This window comes from Protomyctophum parallelum (assembly GCF_964188405.1).
Source record: "Protomyctophum parallelum genome assembly, chromosome: 11".
NCBI classification, from domain to species: domain Eukaryota; kingdom Metazoa; phylum Chordata; class Actinopteri; order Myctophiformes; family Myctophidae; genus Protomyctophum; species Protomyctophum parallelum.
The window spans coordinates 52,552,840-52,573,248 of NC_139707.1; the positions used below are offsets into that span (position 1 = coordinate 52,552,840).

The following is a 20,409-nucleotide window of genomic DNA, read 5'->3' on the forward strand; positions in this document are numbered from 1 at the left end:
AGTATATACAGTTGGAGGTACAGCATTGTGTAAACATAAAGTATATACAGTTGGAGGTACAGCATTGTGTAAACATAAAGTATATACAGTTGGAGGTACAGCATTGTGTAAACAAAGTATTTACAGTCGGAGGTACAGCATTGTGTAAACATAAAGTATATAGTTGGAGGTACAGTACAGCATTGTGTAAACAAAGTATTTACAGTTGGAGGTACAGCATTGTGTAAACAAAGTATTTACAGTTGGAGGTACAGTATTTAAACAGGATTACAGGATGCATTAATCCATTTTATTAATAATCTCTGTCTCCACTGCATGTCTTTGGGACAACAGTTCATATGCAATACATTAATACATATCCTGATATAATAATACATAATTAGACTACATATCCTATCAATAAAATAACTTATTTAACTATTTCCCAGTGTCCCAGAACATTCTGATAATAACCATATTTGGAACATGCATGACATTTCCAAAATAGATGTTGATTAATAACAGGTTAATTAATCAACTTAATGATTTACAATCATTTTTTTCATAATCATTTAAATGTTTAATTTGTTTATAGGATGATCTGTTCATTCTGTTGCAGGTCTGGAAGGTCACACAGTAGGCTACATTAAACAATGGACAGTACCCCAGACCAACAGTGGGGCGCAGCAACACGCCAGCTCACTGACAGTTGACACCTTAGGTTGTCACTTAGGCCTCTTTTAGACAGCGACCATCTCCATATAACACGCCAAAGTCCCGTTGCGTTCTCATTTTTTCTTACCCTTTACACGAGAATGCACACGTTATGATATGATGTGCTATTATGCTATACTGTCGCTAGGTGGCGATAACGGGCTGCCAAATAGACAGGTCACCCACGTACAAGAAGACCTTCACGCAAGCCTGCGCAACACGGCTCTGGGTCTATGCTCTGGGCGCGCCACGGGATGGTATATATTTTATAATACATTAGGCTACATAAACGCTGCTGCCGCGGCTGCCGTCTATCACAAGGCTTTTTATTTACATCATGGTTTTACATTCAACATCGCTGATGAGCAGCACTTTGTAGGCGAGGAGGGAGGCTTGTTCAGGAACTCCATTATATCATAATGATATGGCTCTGCTAGCCCAAACATTTAGAATCTCGTAGAGGGTTTTTTTTCGATTCTGACGAATCTCTCTACGAGAGTCTAAAACACAACCCCCCCCTTTACCGTCGAAAGTTGAACGTTTGTGCCTCAAAATCACTCTTACCTTGTACAAATGCAAAATCTAAGCTGCTTTTAATGTTGCCCCACTTGTTTGTGAGGTGTACGGATTCAGATTAAACACGGAACATGCTTATTTTTCAATAAAAAAGCTATTTTAATCCACTCTGTTTCTGAATCCTCCATTGTAAATGCGGTAAACGGCGCAACAGAATATTGCCCGCGCCCCTAGCGGCCAGGGTTCTCTTGCGCATTTACAATGGAGAGAAAAGCAAGATGGCCGCCAGATTCCGAGACAGAGTGGATTAAAATAGCTTTTTTATTGAAAAATAAGCATGTCTGTTTCATCTCTTTATAAAACACCTTTGAATTGAACAAAGTGTGCCCTCTTGTAAACAAGTGTAATGCTTTATGGAGTATAAAATATAACTTCACATTTATGTTGAACCTTTCATGTATAATTATTCTTCAATAAGATGTAACCAATGCTGTTGTGTTTACATTGTGCTAAAGGTAAAAATCCAACATTAAAAAAAAAACACGTTATTTTATACACGTTGAAATTCATGGTACATTATTAATTCTTTTGGAGTTTTTAATGTATTTTTTTCTTGTTTTTACAGTCAATGTGTGTGTTTATGGTCCGGGTAGCTTTAGTATAATCGGTTTAGGTCAATCTGATCCAACATTTAAATAAACAGTTATACTAAAAGGTACCGTTCTTTAGACTGTCTGTGTATGTTTATGATCTAGATTCTAAGGGTGCCATTTTGAAGATCCGTTTTACAATGGGGTAATACATAAATTGCCCTCGCTCTGCGCACAATCGTATAATGAAAGGCATATCGGCCCGTGTTGAACGCACACACATATGGCATACGCCGTTCCTGAATATTTTAGCATTGTGGGAGTGTCCATATGTTAATTATTTTCGCTTTGCGCAATTTGCTATTAAGCCCCTTGACCTAAAAACACTCAGCGCATAACGATTAGACGTGGATCTGACCACCTCATAAACGCAAAAAGCACTGTTTGATTTTACACTTGAGCGGCTCTGGGAGGCTGCTGGAGTGTTGCCATGTCTGAAGTGGTTATTTGGGCTTTTCTCCTAATGTTGTTTAAACCAGTGATCCTCACACAGCACATTCCCATGTCAAGGATCCCCAGATGAATGCATTTGCCCAACTAAGGGCCGATTCATACTCCTATTTTAGAGCCGAATACAAGTTGGTTCGGCGCTGTAGAGCCTACAATTTGACGTCATTTGAGGTTCGGGGGGGCGGGTACCGTCCTAAATTCGGCTCTTCGGTGCTACTGAAAATTTCTGACGAGCCGAAATCATTTCGGCACTAGAGCGCCGAAACAGCGGTAAAATAGGAGTATGAATCGGCCCTAAAAGGACGCTAATCCAAAAATGTAATTATTTTTTTCCAAGATTACTTTTGAAAATAGCAGATCTATACCAGCTCACAATGCATCACATTCATTCATTAAAACTATGAACTCTGACTGCAGGGGGATATATAATGATCATTATAACAATGTGCAAGAACATATTTAAAAAGAAGGAAGAACTTTATATTTGTGGACAATCAAAATATGTTTTTTTATTTTAATGTGGTGTGTAATCTGGATATGGCAGACTCACTATCTAGAAAATAAAAACATGGCACTTCATTTAAAATAGGTTACAGACCCCTGTTATATGCGCTTATTTTTATAGACCTATTTACTTGTTTCTATGAGACATGGCAACAGCCTCTTTTTGTCTTTTTTTGTAAAATGTTGAGATTAGAAACGGCCATAATTCTTTCATTTCTCAACCTTAAAAATAAATAAAAACATTTCCATAATCCGTTGGAAGTTTGCTTTCATATGCTGTATCACACCCGATTCAAGTCTTCTTCAATAAAATGCTAAGAGCGAAGACCATATACCATCGGGGCCACAGGCACAGCATTAAGCAGCAGCATTCAACTCATTCCTTCATCATGACTTGAATGAAATAAAATATAATAAACGTTATTTTACTGGTGTTTTTCAATAGAAACAAATTATTTTGAGGCATAAAGGTGACAGCATGCAGTGCACTAGGAATAATTAACCCAAATGTGACAAAGTCATGTCATGTCTTCTATGGTGCCAGCCTGAAGAAATGTAATACCACGATCCCCAAAGTGCGCATTCCGTATGTGACTGTGACATCAGCTGACTGGTAAAGAGAATAGTACGGACATGTTGATTGGGTACGTCTCAAACACTCCTTAAACACACCCATGACTAATTCAAGGCCGTTTTGCGCAATCCACGGGGTGTCGAAAGCGCTTCTTAACATGCCCAAAATTGCAATATGACACGCCCCCAGCTCATAAAACTGTAATATGATTAGTAATATTATTTGAACTGCTTAATTCAGTATTTTAGCTGTGCCGTGAGCGCCCCCTCCTGAGATACTTCCGGGTCCTACTTTTGTGGTCCCAACGAGTTATACTGTGACGCTCCGTCGGACTAAATCTGAGACGAAAACAACCACGAAAGTCTAATTTTACCGCTTTCCTCGCAACAACAAAGCTGCGCTGCTCTCCCAAATCTGACAGTGACAGGCCGTCTGCCCCACATGGAATACTATCGCCATTTTATTTTATTGTGTCAAATAAATCCTCAGAATGCAAACTAGATTCAACATACTCAAGCCTGCACACATTCTAAATATACCCCAGAAATATTTTACCGATCAAATGGACTGTTGCCACCTTCAATAATAATGATAATAATAGTCTTTATTGTCTCCACATCATATATTTTTGTTGTCATGGACACTTGTACAAAACATTAATAATTCCACTCGAGTTGGAAGCATTAAGACCCATTTTAACCCTCAATGGCTTCCTTTCTGAAAAATAACGTCACTGTAAAAAGATTCACGCGTTTAGATATTCAATTTACAATGAGATGTGGACGGGAGCTGGTGCCACTTGGACCCGGACGTAACGTAGCACTACTAAATGTAAATGACGTCGGACTTAAATACTGAATTGAGCCCTCAATCTTAACAAAAAAAATAAGATACGGGAACTCAGAACAGTGTGTGTGTTTCCACCCGGACGAGAGAGAGAGACGGACAGAGTTCCTCTACCGTCCCTGTCTGTCGTCCGGGTGGAAACGGTAAACAAACAGAGCAGAGTGGACGAGATTCACAGAAAGTCTGTTAGAAGTTATTCGAATAAACAGCTTATCCTCTATGGAGAAAACCTTTCTTCATTATGTTTAAACGGTATGAACGAACCTGTGTCTGTGTGACTAAAGAGAATAACGGACAATAACGTTGTGAAAACGGGAGGAATTTATTTATTTCATACGGAGTTTGTTTGTTTAGTAAGCTAAGCTAACGCTGAGCTAGTAAGTACACACGTTGGACTGGAGGCGTTTCTACCAGAACAAGACGGTATGTTTATGTTTATACTATATACAATAAGAATATATAATATATACAATAATAATATATAATATAAACACTAAGAATGTGTGTTTTCTACCAGTAGAAGGTAGTTTTTCCCCTCACTGTATATGTTTCTTTTCCCTTTTTACCTCCTTTATGATGAATTCCTGTTCTGTTCTTTGGCTAAATAGAAGTGTCTATTTGTACGTCTCTAAATGTTTTGATGAATTGAACAAGGTGGACCCTGTGGTAAACAAGTGTTTTTGATTGATTGATTGAAATATTTATTAACAGTTTGCAGAATTACAGTACATTTCAAGCACAAACTCAATATAAAGACTGTTAACTGTGAGTGGACGACCCAATTAAGAATTACACTTGTTTACAACAGGGTCCACCTTGTTCAATTCATCAAAACATTTAGAGACGTACAAATAGACACTTCTATATAGTTAAAGAACAGAACAGGAATTCATCATCAAGGAAGCAAAAAGGGAAAGGCTTAGGGTCGACGACAGAGTACAGCATCTTGCAATGGGTCTGGTCCACAAGATTCGATACACCACCAAGATACCCATGTACCTGTAAATACTTCACTAAGATATAGGGGTGTCCAAAAGGAAAGATTGTATTAACCGGTTACCGCCAGGACTTGCCGGCTAATTAACCGTTATCCGTTAAGAAAAAAAAAGCGCTATTTTGCGCATTCAAAATAGACAAATACACCGTTTACACGCGGCCTGCTGTCAATCAGTGCACTAGTGCGCACTGCGTAGGCTACAGTCTTCTATACGCACACATGTATCGCGGACCGGTCGGGAAGGATTAGAGAGAGAGACGTGTTAGAGAGCGTCTCTCTAACGCGCGCGAGCGAGCGAGAGAACGTCTGAGAGAGAACGAGTATGCCGTTAGCAACAAGCTAACGGCATACCGGTACGTTCGTTCTATGATCCATAAAACGACAGATCCACAACGCGATCTGCCGTTTAAGGAACCAACGTTCGTTGCATGAAGAGCAGATCTGCGGGCGCGCAATTCTGTGTGTGTGTTCGTCTTTTTTTCTTTTTCCCTCCTGCTTCCACAGTCCACTACATGCAGTTGTTCTGGTGTTTTTGTTTTGGGGGATGTAAGTCACGGCACATGCGTGGTTGCACTGACAGTAAAGGTGGAAAGAGGGGCTTGGTGCTTTGGCCGCGGTGCCCGCTCTCGGCGCTTCAAAATAAAAGATATATTTTTTTATCGGTAAACCATTAGCCGTTAGTGTTGTCGGTAACCATTTTAATAAACGGCTAATGGCTAACGGTTATCGGTTGGACACCCCTACTAAGATACCCATGTACCTGTCTAAATACTTCACTAAGATTCCCATGTACCTGTCTAAATACTTCCTTAATATAAACAAAGTCCACACCCACAACACCAGAGCGAGTGCAACAAACAATGTACAACCCAGATTCGGCACAAACAAGGGACTAAATTATTTTCGCTCCTATGCCACCAAAATGTGGAACGCCCTACCAACAGTCATTAAGACATGTTAATCCCTTGACTCCTTCAAAACCGCTCTCAAAGGGCCCCTGCGGACGGCTGCAATTCGAAACTGGCCCCTGTAAAATCTGAATCCCCCCCCCCTTTTCCCCTCACTGTATATGTATCTTTTCCATTTTTGCTTCCTTTATGATGAATTCCTGTTCTGTTCTTTAACTATATAGAAGTGTCTATTTGTACGTCTCTAAATGTTTTGATGAATTGAACAAGGTGGACCCTGTTGTAAACCAGTATAATGCTTAATTGGGTTGTCCACTCACAGTTAACAGTCTTTAAGTTTGTATTGAGTTTTTGCTTGAAATGTACTGTAATTCTGCAAACTGTTAATAAATATTTCAATCAATCAATCAAAAAGGAAACATATACAGTGAGAGGAAAAGGGGGGGGGGGTCGTTGGGGGGGGGGATTCAGATTTTACGGGGTCTAGTTTTGAATTGCAGCCGTCCGTAGGTGCCCTTTGAGAGCGGTTTTGAAGGAGTCAAGGGATTCACATGTCTTAATGACTGTTGGTATGGCGTTCCACATTTTGGTGGCATAGGACTAGGGGTGGGTCCCGAATCTCGGGACCAAGTATGTACCGAACCGAACGTGCCTGGGTACCGGGTACCATTACAATAATTCACTTTCGGTTCTCTCTATCGGTTCCCACAGACACGCAGTCACACGATATTTATTTATTTTCTTCCCTTAACCCATTCTGACCGGGCACCCATTTTGGTGTCGGCATCATGTTATGCTTTAGCTATTGAAAAATAGCAGATCTACAAGCTCATAGCTATTTGCTATATATGCTATTTTTGAAAAATCGAAGAACGACTGACATTTTTAGAATCTGATCTCAGGTCAGAATGGGTTAATCAGACCAGTGTGTGTCCCAGTGGAAACCTCGTATGAATCTGATCTCAGGTCAGAATGGGTTAATAGATGCACAGGGAACAGAGCTGATCTACAAGCCTACATTGCGTTGCATTAGCGACGAGTTGTGGGCTTGTGGCTTGCAGAGGCAATGGAGTTAGTTGTCGAGGAGTCTAGAGACAGTGACACGTGCTGTGCCTGGCACTGAGGCAACATCATTATTAAAGTTTCTTAAACGTAATTTTCAAGTGAAGTTTATGGGAGGAAACTTTTAAGAGGGGACAGGAATCTTGTGCCTTGTCTGAGTCTTCACTGCATACGTGCGCAGCACGCTGGCTGCACAGCATTGAATCAACATGAGACAAGGAGAGAAAGCGTTGGTGCACTCACTTCGAGTGCGCACCCGTGTGTGTGTGGCTGTGAGTGTGTGTGTGTGTGTGTGTGTGTGTGTGTGTGTGTGTGTGTGATCACGGCGTAGGGTCCAGATACCCAGTCTAACTTCGAGAGGTGGCGAAAAAACAACAAAAGATTGCCTACTTTGGGCAGCCCATGTGCATGGACATTTCTGTTAGTAAACCACAGCATGCAAGCCACCTTTGTTTTCAATGATCCCCCATTGATGCGCTGCCCCCTCCCCTTCATTAGCGATGCTAATTTACACAGTCAATCGTGTGTGTGTTGCTCTCAGATCTCAGACATGCTTTTAGTTGTTATTGGTAAGAAGAGAAGTAGCCTAAGACACTATTGCCCTGGGTAAATACAGAATCGATATTATATAGATACATTTAAAAGAATCACTATATTATCCACAAATGGCTCAATAAAGGAGAAGATGTTATACTATCCATTATACATGTCTTTAGTATACAGTATACACTCTGCTCTGACATGCCATGCAGACTGTGCACCACATGAAACTACATGAGACTATCTTTTTATTTTTTTACTAGATTTCTGACTTTGTGTTGCAGTGATGTGTTGCAGTGATGTTTATGTTGTGTAGTCTCTCAGGCATATTTGTTGTCATTGTCAGTAGTAGTAAGAGGTAACTGTAGTATCCACAAATGGCTCAACTGTAAAGGAAAGGATGTTGGTCTATACTCTATTCATCTGTCTTAAATCAAAGTCTTAGAAATAAAAGCTTTGTGAAAAACAATTGACCTTAAGTTTATACCATTTATTTTTTTACTATATTATCCACAAAAGGCTCAACTGAATGAGGAGGAAGAGGATGTTACACTATTTATTCATTACATGTCTTAAATTGACATTGAGCTTTTTTGTTAAACATTTGACCTCTTTTATATCATTTTGGAACCGAAATAGGGAACCGTTAAGAACCGGAATCGATAAGCAGAACCGGAATCGGTACCGGACTCGAAAAAATCCTAACGATACCCATCCCTACATAGGACTAGGAGTGAAAATTATTTAGTCCCTTGTTTGTGCCGAATCTGGGTTGTACATGGTTTGTTGCACTCCCTCTGGTGTTGTGGTTGTGGACTTCGTTTACATTAAGGAAGTATTTGGACAAGTACATGGGTATCTTGGTGGTGTATCGAATCTTGTGGACCGGACCCATTGCAAGATGCTGTACTCTGTCGTCGACCCTAAGCCATCCCAGCCTGTCAAAGTGGGCAGGGGTGAGGTGGGTTCGGGGGGTGAGGCCAAGTAGGAGCCTGACCAGTTTGTTTTGGGAAGTCTGGAGCCTAGTTTTAAGGACCTTTGAGGTGGATGCATAGTCAAAGAAACCTTGTACGAGGGCTCCTGTTAAGGTCTTCAAGGTGTTTTTGTTGACCAGTGAGGAGATCCTGTAAAGGAATCTTGTTCTTTGATTGACTTGTAATGCTTTATGGTGTCGTCCACTACTCACAGTTAACAGTCTTTGTATTGAGTTGTGCTTGAAATGTACTAGAATTCTGCAAACTGTTTCAATCAATCAATCAATCAATCAATCAATCAACCAATATACAATAAGAATGTAACAGTGTGTCATGCTTTGTTTATATATTGTCCTGAAAGAAAATGAGGCATTCCAGTATTATTAGTGAACCTGACAAAATAAAACAATGTTTTCATTATTATTAGTAGTAGGCAGCCAGCTCTGGTCCATAGCTCTAATGATGGCACACCTGGCACACAGCATATAATTTCCACAACCTTCAACTGTGTGGAACAAGAGACACAATTACACGTGATATATGGAGGTGTGATTGATTGATTGAAAATCGTAAATGTCATTATATTTCACAGCATGTAGAATGGGTACATTTCATTATATTTCACAGCATGTAGAATAGGTACATTTCATTATATTTCACAGTGTGTAGAATGGGTACATTTCATTATATTTCACAGTATGTAGAATGGGTACATTTCATTATATTTCACAGTGTGTAGAATGGGTACATTTCATTATATTTCACAGTATGTAGAATGGGTACATTTCATTATATTTCACAGTATGCAGAATGGGTACATTTCATTATATTTCACAGTATGTAGAATGGGTACATTTCATTATATTTCACAGTATGTAGAATGGGTATTTCATTATATTACAGACACACTGTAATAAACTGGTCAGTATTTCACACTGACACACTAATACATCTGGGACTGTATTTCTTCTTGTTGACCAAAGGCTCTCTTCCCATCATCTTGGACTTTGATACATCTGAACTAAACAACTGACAATCTGACATTCAGTTTGGGATTTTAGGGAGTGAGGATCATTCATCCTTTACTTGTGGAGTTGTGAACATAAGTTGTAGCTTGGGGATGCAATTTGCAATTAACCCAATAAATACATTTAGTTCCTTCATTTCAGAGCCAGAGTCCAGACTGCAGATGAACTCTCCAGACTCTTCCAGAGACGTTTCTATTAAGGAGGAACCAGAAGACCTCAGTACGTACTGTCACTACAGATAATGTTGATGAAACGATAATATCTCGAGATTATGTAAGGGATAATGTCTGGCTAGCTGGTCGTTGTAGGGAGATAATTCACCTCCTTTATGTAAGATATAATGTCTGGTTAGCTGTTCGTTGTAGGGAGATAATTCACCTCCTTTATGTAAGGAATAATGTCTGGCTAGGTGGTCGTTGTAGGGAGATAATTCACCTCCTTTATGTAAGGGATAATGTCTGGCTAGGTGGTCGTTGTAGGGAGATAATTCACCTCCTTTATGTAAGGGATAATGTCTGGCTAGGTGGTCGTTGTAGGGAGATAATTCACCTCCTTTATGTAAGGGATAATGTCTGGCTAGGTGGTCGTTGTAGGGAGATAATTCACCTCCTTTATGTAAGGGATAATGTCTGGCTAGCTGGTCGTTGTAGGGAGATAATTCACCTCCTTTATGTAAGGGACAATGTCTGGCTAGGTGGTCGTTGTAGGGAGATAATTCACCTCCTTTATGTAAGGGATAATGTCTGGCTAGCTGGTCGTTGTAGGGAGATAATTCACCTCCTTTATGTAAGGGATAATGTCTGGCTAGGTGGTCGTTGTAGGGAGATAATTCACCTCCTTTATGTAAGGGATAATGTCTGGCTAGCTGGTCGTTGTAGGGAGATAATTCACCTCCTTTATGTAAGGGATAATGTCTGGCTAGGTGGTCGTTGTAGGGAGATAATTCACCTCCTTTATGTAAGGGATAATGTCTGGCTAGCTGGTCGTTGTAGGGAGATAATTCACCTCCTTTATGTAACGGATAATGTCTGGCTAGCTGGTCATTGTAGGTGGTCTCACCCTTTAATACATAAATTAATAAATTGACCCAAAACACAACAGAACAACTCGTATTTCCTTGCTTGGTAATGAAAGTATTCCATAAGTATGTGTGCTGGCCGGCGTCTGCCTAAGGAAGTGAGTTGATCAAATAGAATCCATTTCGGGTTACTGCTTCATCTAATGTATTCTCGCTCAAATGTTTTCAAAAACATTTTTCAGAGGAATGTTTAGCTGTAAATGACATTGTGTGTGTTTACATGGCTGTCATGTTGTAATGTTTAGCTGTAAATGACATTGTGTGTGTTTACATTGCTGTCATGTTGGAAACAGCAGTAAATCAAGCGGGGCGCAGCTGGTGCTCCGAGGGTTTGATTAGCCATCGGTCTGTTATAGAGCGGAGCGGTCTGTTATGGAGCGGTCTGTTATAGAGTGGTCTGTTATAGAGTGGTCTGTTATAGAGCGGTCGCGGTCTGTTATAGAGCGGAGCGGTCTGTTATAGAGTGGTCTGTTATAGAGCGGTCTGTTATGGAGCGGTCTGTTATAGAGTGGTCTGTTATAGAGCGGTCTGTTATAGAGCGGAGCGGTCTGTTATAGAGCGGTCTGTTATAGAGCAGTCTGTTATAGAGCAGTCTGTTATAGAGCGGTCGCGGTCTGTTATAGAGCGGTCCGTTATAGAGCGGAGCGGTCATTATACAGTAATAAGTAATAAGACCACTGAATTCAGCTATTGACCAATCGGAATCAAGCATTCAACCAAGCAGTGTAATAATATAGGATAATGTTGATGACAATGATATAATATAATATATAGGATAATTATAATTATAAGACCATAATGGAAACATTGTTATCCTTAGCCCAAACGTTTCAGCCATCATTAATCATTCATTTAATCTCAGGTGATATGGTTATTAAGCATTAATTTAATCTCAGGTGATATGGTCATTAATCATTAATTTAATCTCAGGTGATATGGTTATTAAGCATTCATTTAATCTCGGGTGATATGGTCATTAATCATTAATTTAATCCCAGGTGATATGGTCATTAATCATTAATTTAATCCCAGGTGATATGGTCATTAATCATTAATTTAATCCCAGGTGATATGGTCATTAATCATTAATTTAATCCCAGGTGATATGGTTATTAATCATTAATTTAATCTCAGGTGATATGGTCATTAATCATTAATTTAATCCCAGGTGATATGGTCATTAATGTAATCCCAGGTGATATGGTCATTAATCATTCATTGAATCCCAGGTGAATCCGCGGACCCTCCCTGGCCCATGGACTATCCGTCCCCGTGGCCCGAGCAGCACGCCATGGCGCCCCCTGGAGGCCGCCCCCCCGCCAGCGGCTACCCGTGGGGCAGCTACGACGTACCGGCGCTCCAGCAGCACCACGCACAGAAGCACTCTGGACCCGAGCTGCCCTGCCAGGAGTCGCCGGGCCCGGGGACCGGTCCAGCCCTGGGCCCGGGGACCGGTCCAGCCCTGGGCCCGGGGACTGGTCCAGCCCTGGGCCCGAGGGGCGGTCCGGGCCTGGGTCCCAACCCTGGACTGGAGGCCTCAGCGGGCGCCGCTCAGGCTACGCTACGCTACAACTCCGCCTGGCCTCAGGGCTGCCCCCCCACAGTGTACAACGGCACCTCCTACCTGCCCGCAGGTCAGCTCACGTTCACACCCAGCTGCATGTCGCTAGCCTCCTAGCATCATTACACTCACACCCAGCTGCATGTCGCTAGCCTCGTAGCATCATTACACTCACACCCAGCTGCATGTCGCTAGCCTCGTAGCATCATTAGTTCACACCCAGCTGCATGTCGCTAGCCTCGTAGCATCATTACACTCACACAGCTGCATGTCGCTAGCATCGTAGCATCATTAGTTCACACCCAGCTGTATGTCGCTAGCCTCCTAGCATCATTACACTCACACCCAGCTGGCGCCTCTGAGATCTCCTCCGTCCAAACCCGTTCACACTAGTACACCGCTCTGTTTTCTTCCTGCACCACACCCTCTATTTGTCAAGTGGCAGCAATCACTGTCATGCTGATCGGGCCCATTACCTCCCACATGAATTGGAAGTGCACATATCACAGGGTTTCACATGTATTCATATCACATGTATACAATCACACACATATCACAGGGTTTCACATGTATTCATATCACACATATACAATCACACACATTGGAAAAAGCAGATAATAATAATAATATAATTTGTCACAACTGTTTCATGTTTCAAACCTCTATACTTGCTGTGAACCAAATGGCCCCCCGAGGACACTAATAAAGAACTTGAACTTGAAAGCCTTGTAGCATCGTTGGCTAAAGGTCATGTTTGAGGGGCGCTAGCCCCTCTTATGCCCAGCTTTGTCTGTGCGTGTGAAGTACATATTGAGGATAAAATAAATCACACCTGTGTGATGTGAGGGGCGCTGATATATTAAAGTCTAACTCGTGTTGATTAATTGATTAAAAAATTACACATTATGACATACATTTTCCCTTCATTGTCAATGTGTTTACTAAACAAAAAAATTACATTGAACTAAAGACAAAAGTGAGGGGAGAACATTGAAGACACCAATTGTGATTGGCCGAAAGTGATGATGTATGATGATGATGTATGATTATAAGAGCGCCCCTCACTTCACACAAGTGTGATTTGTTTTGTGGTCAAATTGTACTTTTGTGTCTAACTCCATCCATCCATCTTCAACTGCTTATCCGTAGTCGGGTCACGGGGGCAACGGCTCCACCAGAGAGCTCCAGGCTTCCCTCTCCAGAGCAACTCCCGTAACTTCCTCCCGGGGGATCCCGAGGCTTTCTCGGCAGATTTTGGAAATATGATTCCTCCATCTGGTCCTTGGTCTTCCCGGGGGTCTCCTTCCATCGAGGACCTCCCTAACCACGCACCAGGTAGGCACCCCAAGGCGGCACGCTCACACACAGCTGCATGTCGCTAGCCTCGTAGCATCATTACACTCACACACAGCTGCATGTCACAGCCTCTTAGCATCATTAGTTCACACACAGCTGCATGTCACAGCCTCTTAGCATCATTAGCTCACACACAGCTGCATGTCGCTAGCCTCCTAGCATCATTACACTCACACACAGCTGCATGTCGTTAGCCTCCTAGCATCATTATCTCACACAGCTGCATGTCGTTAGCCTCCTAGCATCATTAGCTCACACACAGCTGCATGTCGTTAGCCTCCTAGCATCATTAGCTCACACACAGCTGCATGTCGTTAGCCTCTTAGAATCATTAGCTCACACAGCTGCATGTCATTAGCCTCCTAGCATCATTAGCTCACACAGCTGCATGTCGTTAGCCTCCTAGCATCATTAGCTCACACACAGCTGCATGTAGTTAGCCTTCTAGCATCATTAGCTCACACACAGCTGCATGTCGTTAGCCTCTTAGAATCATTAGCTCACACAGCTGCATGTCGTTAGCCTCTTAGCATCATTAGCTCACACAGCTGCATGTCGTTAGCCTCGTAGCATCATTAGCTCACACACAGCTGCATGTCGTTAGCCTCTTAGCATCATTAGCTCACACACAGCTGCATGTTGTTAGCCTCGTTGCGGTCAAACGGTTAAGTATTCCTGGTTTGCCTGGTGGGTGGTGATCCACCTGAACTGAAGCCACACCCACAGCTGTTGTTGTATGATAAAGGCTTAGGGGAGGGGATGATATTGTGATGTCACTATATCACAGTTTTTTCATTGGCACGTTTGACTGTCAAGGTTTAATAACAACCACACCAAGGGCTCTAATGAAGTACTGTTACCTCATAAACACATGACATAACAACCACACCAAGGGCTCTAATGAAGTAATGTCACCTCATAAACACATGACATAACAACCACACCAAAGGCTCTAATGAAGTACTGTCACCTCACAGAGCATGTGAGCGGAGCGCGGAGCGGAGCGCGGAGCGAGCGAGGAGCGGAGCGAGGGGATTTTGACGTGAGCGCGGAGCGGGTTTTTAAATGTGTCAGATTGACTTCCGGAGCGAGAACTGTCCTCCGCTCCGAGCCGCTCGGAGCGAGAACTGTCCTCCGCTCCGAGCCGCTCAGTGCACACGGCACGGCGCTGTGCAAGCTTGGCTAGCAGTTTGCATCATTGCCTCTCAAGCAGGCTCGGCACCACGGGGGGGCAAATGGGGGGGATATTTGCGCCCTTAAATCAACCTCTTTGCCTTTTCTGCCCCCTCAAAATCTCAATTGCCCCCTCAGTTTTTCATCCTGGCGCCGAGCCTGCTCTCAAGCCCATACCCGTAATCTGCTTCACGGACTGTCCATGAGAATAGACAGACATTGCGTGTCGACAGTTTACATATCTGTTCTTTTGGATTTGGACACATGACGATGGGTAGCCTACAAACTTGCGGCATGGTGCTCGCAGTGGTACATTAAAACAAATGCCATACTTCGGTTGATACATTTGAACTGGGTCTGTTTTAATTATTCTATGATATTTTAAATGACGAAATCAAGCTAATTTACATCATGCTCCAAAAAAGACCGCATGTTGCTGCAACATGCGGTCTGAAACGAAGGCCTTCAGGTTTAATTAGCCAATTTCAGGAAAACAGCATTTTATTTTCCCCCCGTCATTTCTTTCTGCTGAGCGGAGCGGGCATCTGTGCTGAGCGGAGCGGGCATCTGAGTGTAGCCTCGGAGCGAGCACGGAGTGGGGAGCGCTCCATGCGTAAATGAAGGTGAGCGCTGAGCGAGCGGGGAGCGGCGTGGGGGGAGATGAACGTGAGCGCGGAGCGAGCGTAACAAAAGCCGTCGAGAGCGAAGAGCGGAATTATCGGCCGCTCCGCTCCGCTCACATGCTCTGTCACCTCATAAACACATGACATAACAACCACACCAAGGGCTCTAATTAAGTACTGTCACCTCATAAACACATGACATAACAACCACACCAAGGGCTCTAATGAAGTACTGTCACCTCATAGACACATTACATAACAACCACACCAAGGGCTCTAATGAAGTACTGTCACCTCATAAACACATTACATAACAACCACACCAAGGGCTCTAATGAAGTACTGTCACCAAATAAACACATGACATAACAACCACACCAAGGGCTCTAATGAAGTACTGTCACCTCATAAACACATGACATGACAACCACACCAAGGGGTCTAATGAAGTACTGTCACCTCATAAACACATGACATAACAACCACACCAAGGGCTCTAATGAAGTACTGTCACCTCATAAACACATTACATAACAACCACACCAAGGGCTCTAATGAAGTACTGTCACCTCATAAACACATGACATAACAACCACACCAAGGGCTCTAATGAAGTACTGTCACCTCATAAACGCATGACATAACAACCACACCAAGGGCTCTAATGAAGTACTGTCACCTCATAAAGGCCTGAAAAACTGGACAAAATAAAAAAATCACGGCACTCTATCTTTAGTGGTTCTACAAGCTAACAACGTGTTGCATTGTCTCTATATGTATTTATTGTTTTCTCATTGTGTTTTTTCTTCTAGACTTCCTGCACCTCTCTGTGGATGAAGAAGAATTTTCCCCTGAACAGCATCTGGAGAGGAGCTCCAATCCTTTCCACTGTCAACTGTGTGAGGAGAGCTTCATTCGGTCAGATCAACTGAAGACACACATGCTTGTCCACGCTGGAGAAAAACCTTTCAGTTGTACACTGTGTGACAAGAGTTTCCTTCGCTCCAGTCAGTTGAAGACACACCAGCTTATCCACACTGGAGAAAAACCCTATAGTTGTGAACTGTGTGGCAAGAGTTTCATTACGTCATCTAGGCTGAAGGAACACCAGCGTGTCCACACGGGAGAGAAACCTTTCCACTGTCAACTGTGTGACCAGAGTTTCCTTCGGTCAGATCAACTGAAGACACACATGCTCGTCCACAACGGAGAAAAACCTTTCCACTGTGAATATTGTGACAAGAGTTTCCTTCGCTCAGGTCAGTTGAAGGAACACCAGCGTCTCCACACAGGAGAAAAACCCTATAGTTGTGTACTGTGTGACAAGAGTTTCAACACTTCATCTAGGCTGACGGCGCACCAGCGCGTCCACACGGGAGAGAAACCTTATCATTGTAAATTCTGTGACAAGAGCTTCGCCGGTCCGACTCACCTGAAGAGACACCAGCGTGTCCACACTGGAGAAAAGCCACCAGGTAAGCTCCACCACACACAGCTGCTTGTCGTTAGCCTCGTAGCATCATTAGCTCACACACAGCTGCATGTCGCTAGCCTCCTAGCATCATTACACTCACACACAGCTGCATGTCGCTAGCCTCGTAGCATCATTAGCTCACACACAGCTGCATGTCGCTAGCCTCGTAGCGTCATTACACTCACATACAGCTGCTTGTTGTTAGCCTCATAGCATCATTACACTCACACACAGCTGCATGTCGCTAGCTCGTAGCATCATTACACTCACACACAGCTGCATGTCGCTAGCCTCCTAGCATCATTAGCTCACACACAGCTGCATGTCGCTAGCCTCGTAGCATCATTAGCTCACACACAGCTGCATGTCGCTAGCCTCGTAGCATCATTAGCTCACACACAGCTGCATGTCGCTAGCCTCCTAGCAACATTACACTCACATACAGCTGCTTGTTGTTAGCCTCGTAGCATCATTACACTCACACACAGCTGCATGTCGCTAGCCTCATAGCATCATTACACTCACACACAGCTGCATGTCGCTAGCCTCGTAGCATCATTAGCTCACACACAGCTGCATGTCGCTAGCCTCGTAGCATCATTAGCTCACACACAGCTGCATGTCGCTAGCCTCGTAGCATCATTAGCTCACACACAGCTGCATGTCGTTGCATTGTCTCAATATGCACTTATTTTTCTCTCATTGTGTCGTTTTTTCTAGACTTCCTGCACCACTCCGTGGGTGAAGAGGAGTTTTCCCCTGAACAACCTCAGGAGACGAGCTCCAGTCTGGTCAAGGAGGAACCAGAGTCTCCTCCACAGATTAAAGAGGAACAGCATCAGGAGAGGACCTCTAGTCTGGTCCAGGATGAGACCCTAACCCAGGAGGAACCACGACCTCAGGAGAGGACCTTCAGTCTGGTCAAGGAGGAACCAGAGCCTCATCCACAGATTAAAGAGGAACAGGAGGAGCTACTAGTAACAACAGTGGAGGTTGAAGGGTCAACGTGGACTAGTGAAGATGATGAACCCAGAGACACAGAGCCTCTAGCCAGCACCTCAGCTGAACACATGAAAACACAAGCTTATATAAACTGCTGGGTTGCATCACAACAATCCACTAGTGATGAGCGGCTGCTCTCTTCACACTGTTCTGAATCTGACATCGGGGAGACGAGTGGAGTTGTCCACTCTGGAGAAAAACCCTTCTGCTGTCAACTGTGTAACAAGGGTTTCAATCGGCCCGCTCACCTGAAGACACACATGCTTGTCCACACTGGAGAAAAACCTTTCAGTTGTAAACTGTGTGACAAGAGTTTCATCCGGTTACATCACCTAAAGACACACATGCTTGTCCACACTGGAGAAAAACCATTCAGTTGTACACTGTGTGAGGAGAGCTTCATTCGGTCAGATCAACTGAAGACACACATGCTTGTCCACACTGGAGAAAAACCTTTCAGTTGTACACTGTGTGACAAGAGTTTCCTTCGCTCCAGTCAGTTGAAGACACACCAGCTTATCCACACTGGAGAAAAACCCTATAGTTGTGAACTGTGTGGCAAGAGTTTCATTACGTCATCTAGGCTGAAGGAACACCAGCGTGTCCACACAGGAGAGAAACCTTTCCACTGTCAACTGTGTGACCAGAGTTTCCTTCGGTCAGATCAACTGAAGACACACATGCTCGTCCACACTGGAGAAAAACCTTTCCACTGTGAATATTGTGACAAGAGTTTCCTTCGCTCAGGTCAGTTGAAGGAACACAAGCGTCTCCACACGGGAGAAAAACCCTATAGTTGTAACCTGTGTGACAAGAGTTTCAACACTTCATCTAGGCTGACTGCACACCAGCGCGTCCACACGGGAGAGAAACCTTATCATTGTAAATTCTGTGACAAGAGTTTCGCCGGGCCGACCCAACTGAAAACACACCATCGTATCCATACTGGAGAAAAACCTTATAGTTGTGAACATTGTGGCAAGAGCTTCACCACCTCGGGTAATCTGAGGACACACAAGCTCGTCCACACCGAGGAGAAACCCTTTCAATGCGAACACTGTGGCAAGAGTTTCAAAGGCCTAACGGATCTGAAGACTCACCAACTCACCCACACCGGAGAGAAACCTTTCCATTGTGACCTGTGTGGCAAGAGCTTCAGCCGGCCGGGTCAACTGAAGGAACACCAGCTTGTCCACACCGGAGAGAAACCTTTCCAATGCGAACATTGTGGCGAGAGTTTCATTAATTCAAGTGGTCTCAGGACACACCAGCTCGTCCACAGTGAAGAAAAACCTTTTCAATGCGAGCATTGTGGCAAGAGTTTCATTAAAGCATCTAAGCTTCAGGCACACCGGCGTGTCCACACTGAGGAAAAGCCTTTCCCCTGCTCACAGTGTGACAAGAGCTTCAAAGGGACAACTGACCTCAATAGACACCAGCTGATCCACATCGGAGAGAAACCTTTCCACTGTCAACTGTGTGGCAAGAGCTTCAATCGGCCGGGTCAACTGAAGAGACACCGGCTTATCCACACTGGAGAAAAACCCTTCCGTTGTTCGCACTGTGACAAGAGTTTTGATCGGCAAGATAACCTGACGAGACACGAGTTGATCCATAACGGAGAAAAACCTTTCAAATGCGCAATTTGTGATAAGAGTTTCCTTCGGTCATATGATCTGAAGGTCCACCAGCTCGTCCACACGGGAGAAAAGACATTTCCACTGTGATCATCTAGTCTATCACACCCTCTTAACCCTAACCCAACACTAACCTAACCCTAAGACACCTGTCACACCCTCTTAACCCTAACCCAACACTCACCTGGAGACACCTGTCACACCTTCTTAACCCTAACCCAACACTCACCATCTAGTCTGTCACCCTCTTTAACCCTAACCCAACACTCACCCTAAGACACCTGTCACACCCTCTTAACCCTAACCCAACACTCACCCTAAGACACCTGTCACACACTAACCCTAACCCAACACTCACCTGGAGACACCTGTCACACCCTCACTAACCCAACACTCACCTGGAGACACCTGTCACACCCTCTTAACCCTAACCCAACACTCACCTGGAGACACCTGTCACACCCTCTTAACCCTAACCCAACACGAACCTAACCCTAAGACACCTGTCACACCTTCTTAACACTAACCCAACACTCACCCTAAGACACCTGTCACACCCTCATTAACCCAACACTCACCCTAAGACACCTGTCACACCCTCACTAACCCAACATTCACCTGGAGACACCTGTCACACCCTCACTAACCCTAACCCAACACTCACCTGGAGACACCTGTCACACCCTCTTAACCCTAACCCAACACTCACCCTAAGACACCTGTCACACCCTCTTAACCCTAACCCAACACTAACCTAACCCTA

General features: G+C 43.7%; 1 protein-coding gene across 1 annotated transcript; it reads left to right on the top strand.

Moving 5' to 3' along the window:
- Nucleotides 1–12,075: 12,075 nt before the first annotated feature.
- On the top strand, nt 12,076–19,760 carry LOC310867096 (uncharacterized protein; the record flags this gene model as incomplete). The annotated part of the gene is made up of 4 exons (XM_083776895.1): nt 12,076–12,454; nt 13,531–13,716; nt 16,346–17,008; nt 17,728–19,760. The coding sequence occupies 4 exons, from the start codon at nt 12,076–12,078 to the stop codon at nt 19,734–19,736; spliced, it is 3,237 nt and encodes a 1,078-aa protein (XP_083633021.1). The 3' UTR covers nt 19,737–19,760.
- Between the last annotated feature and the right edge of the window lie 649 nt (nt 19,761–20,409).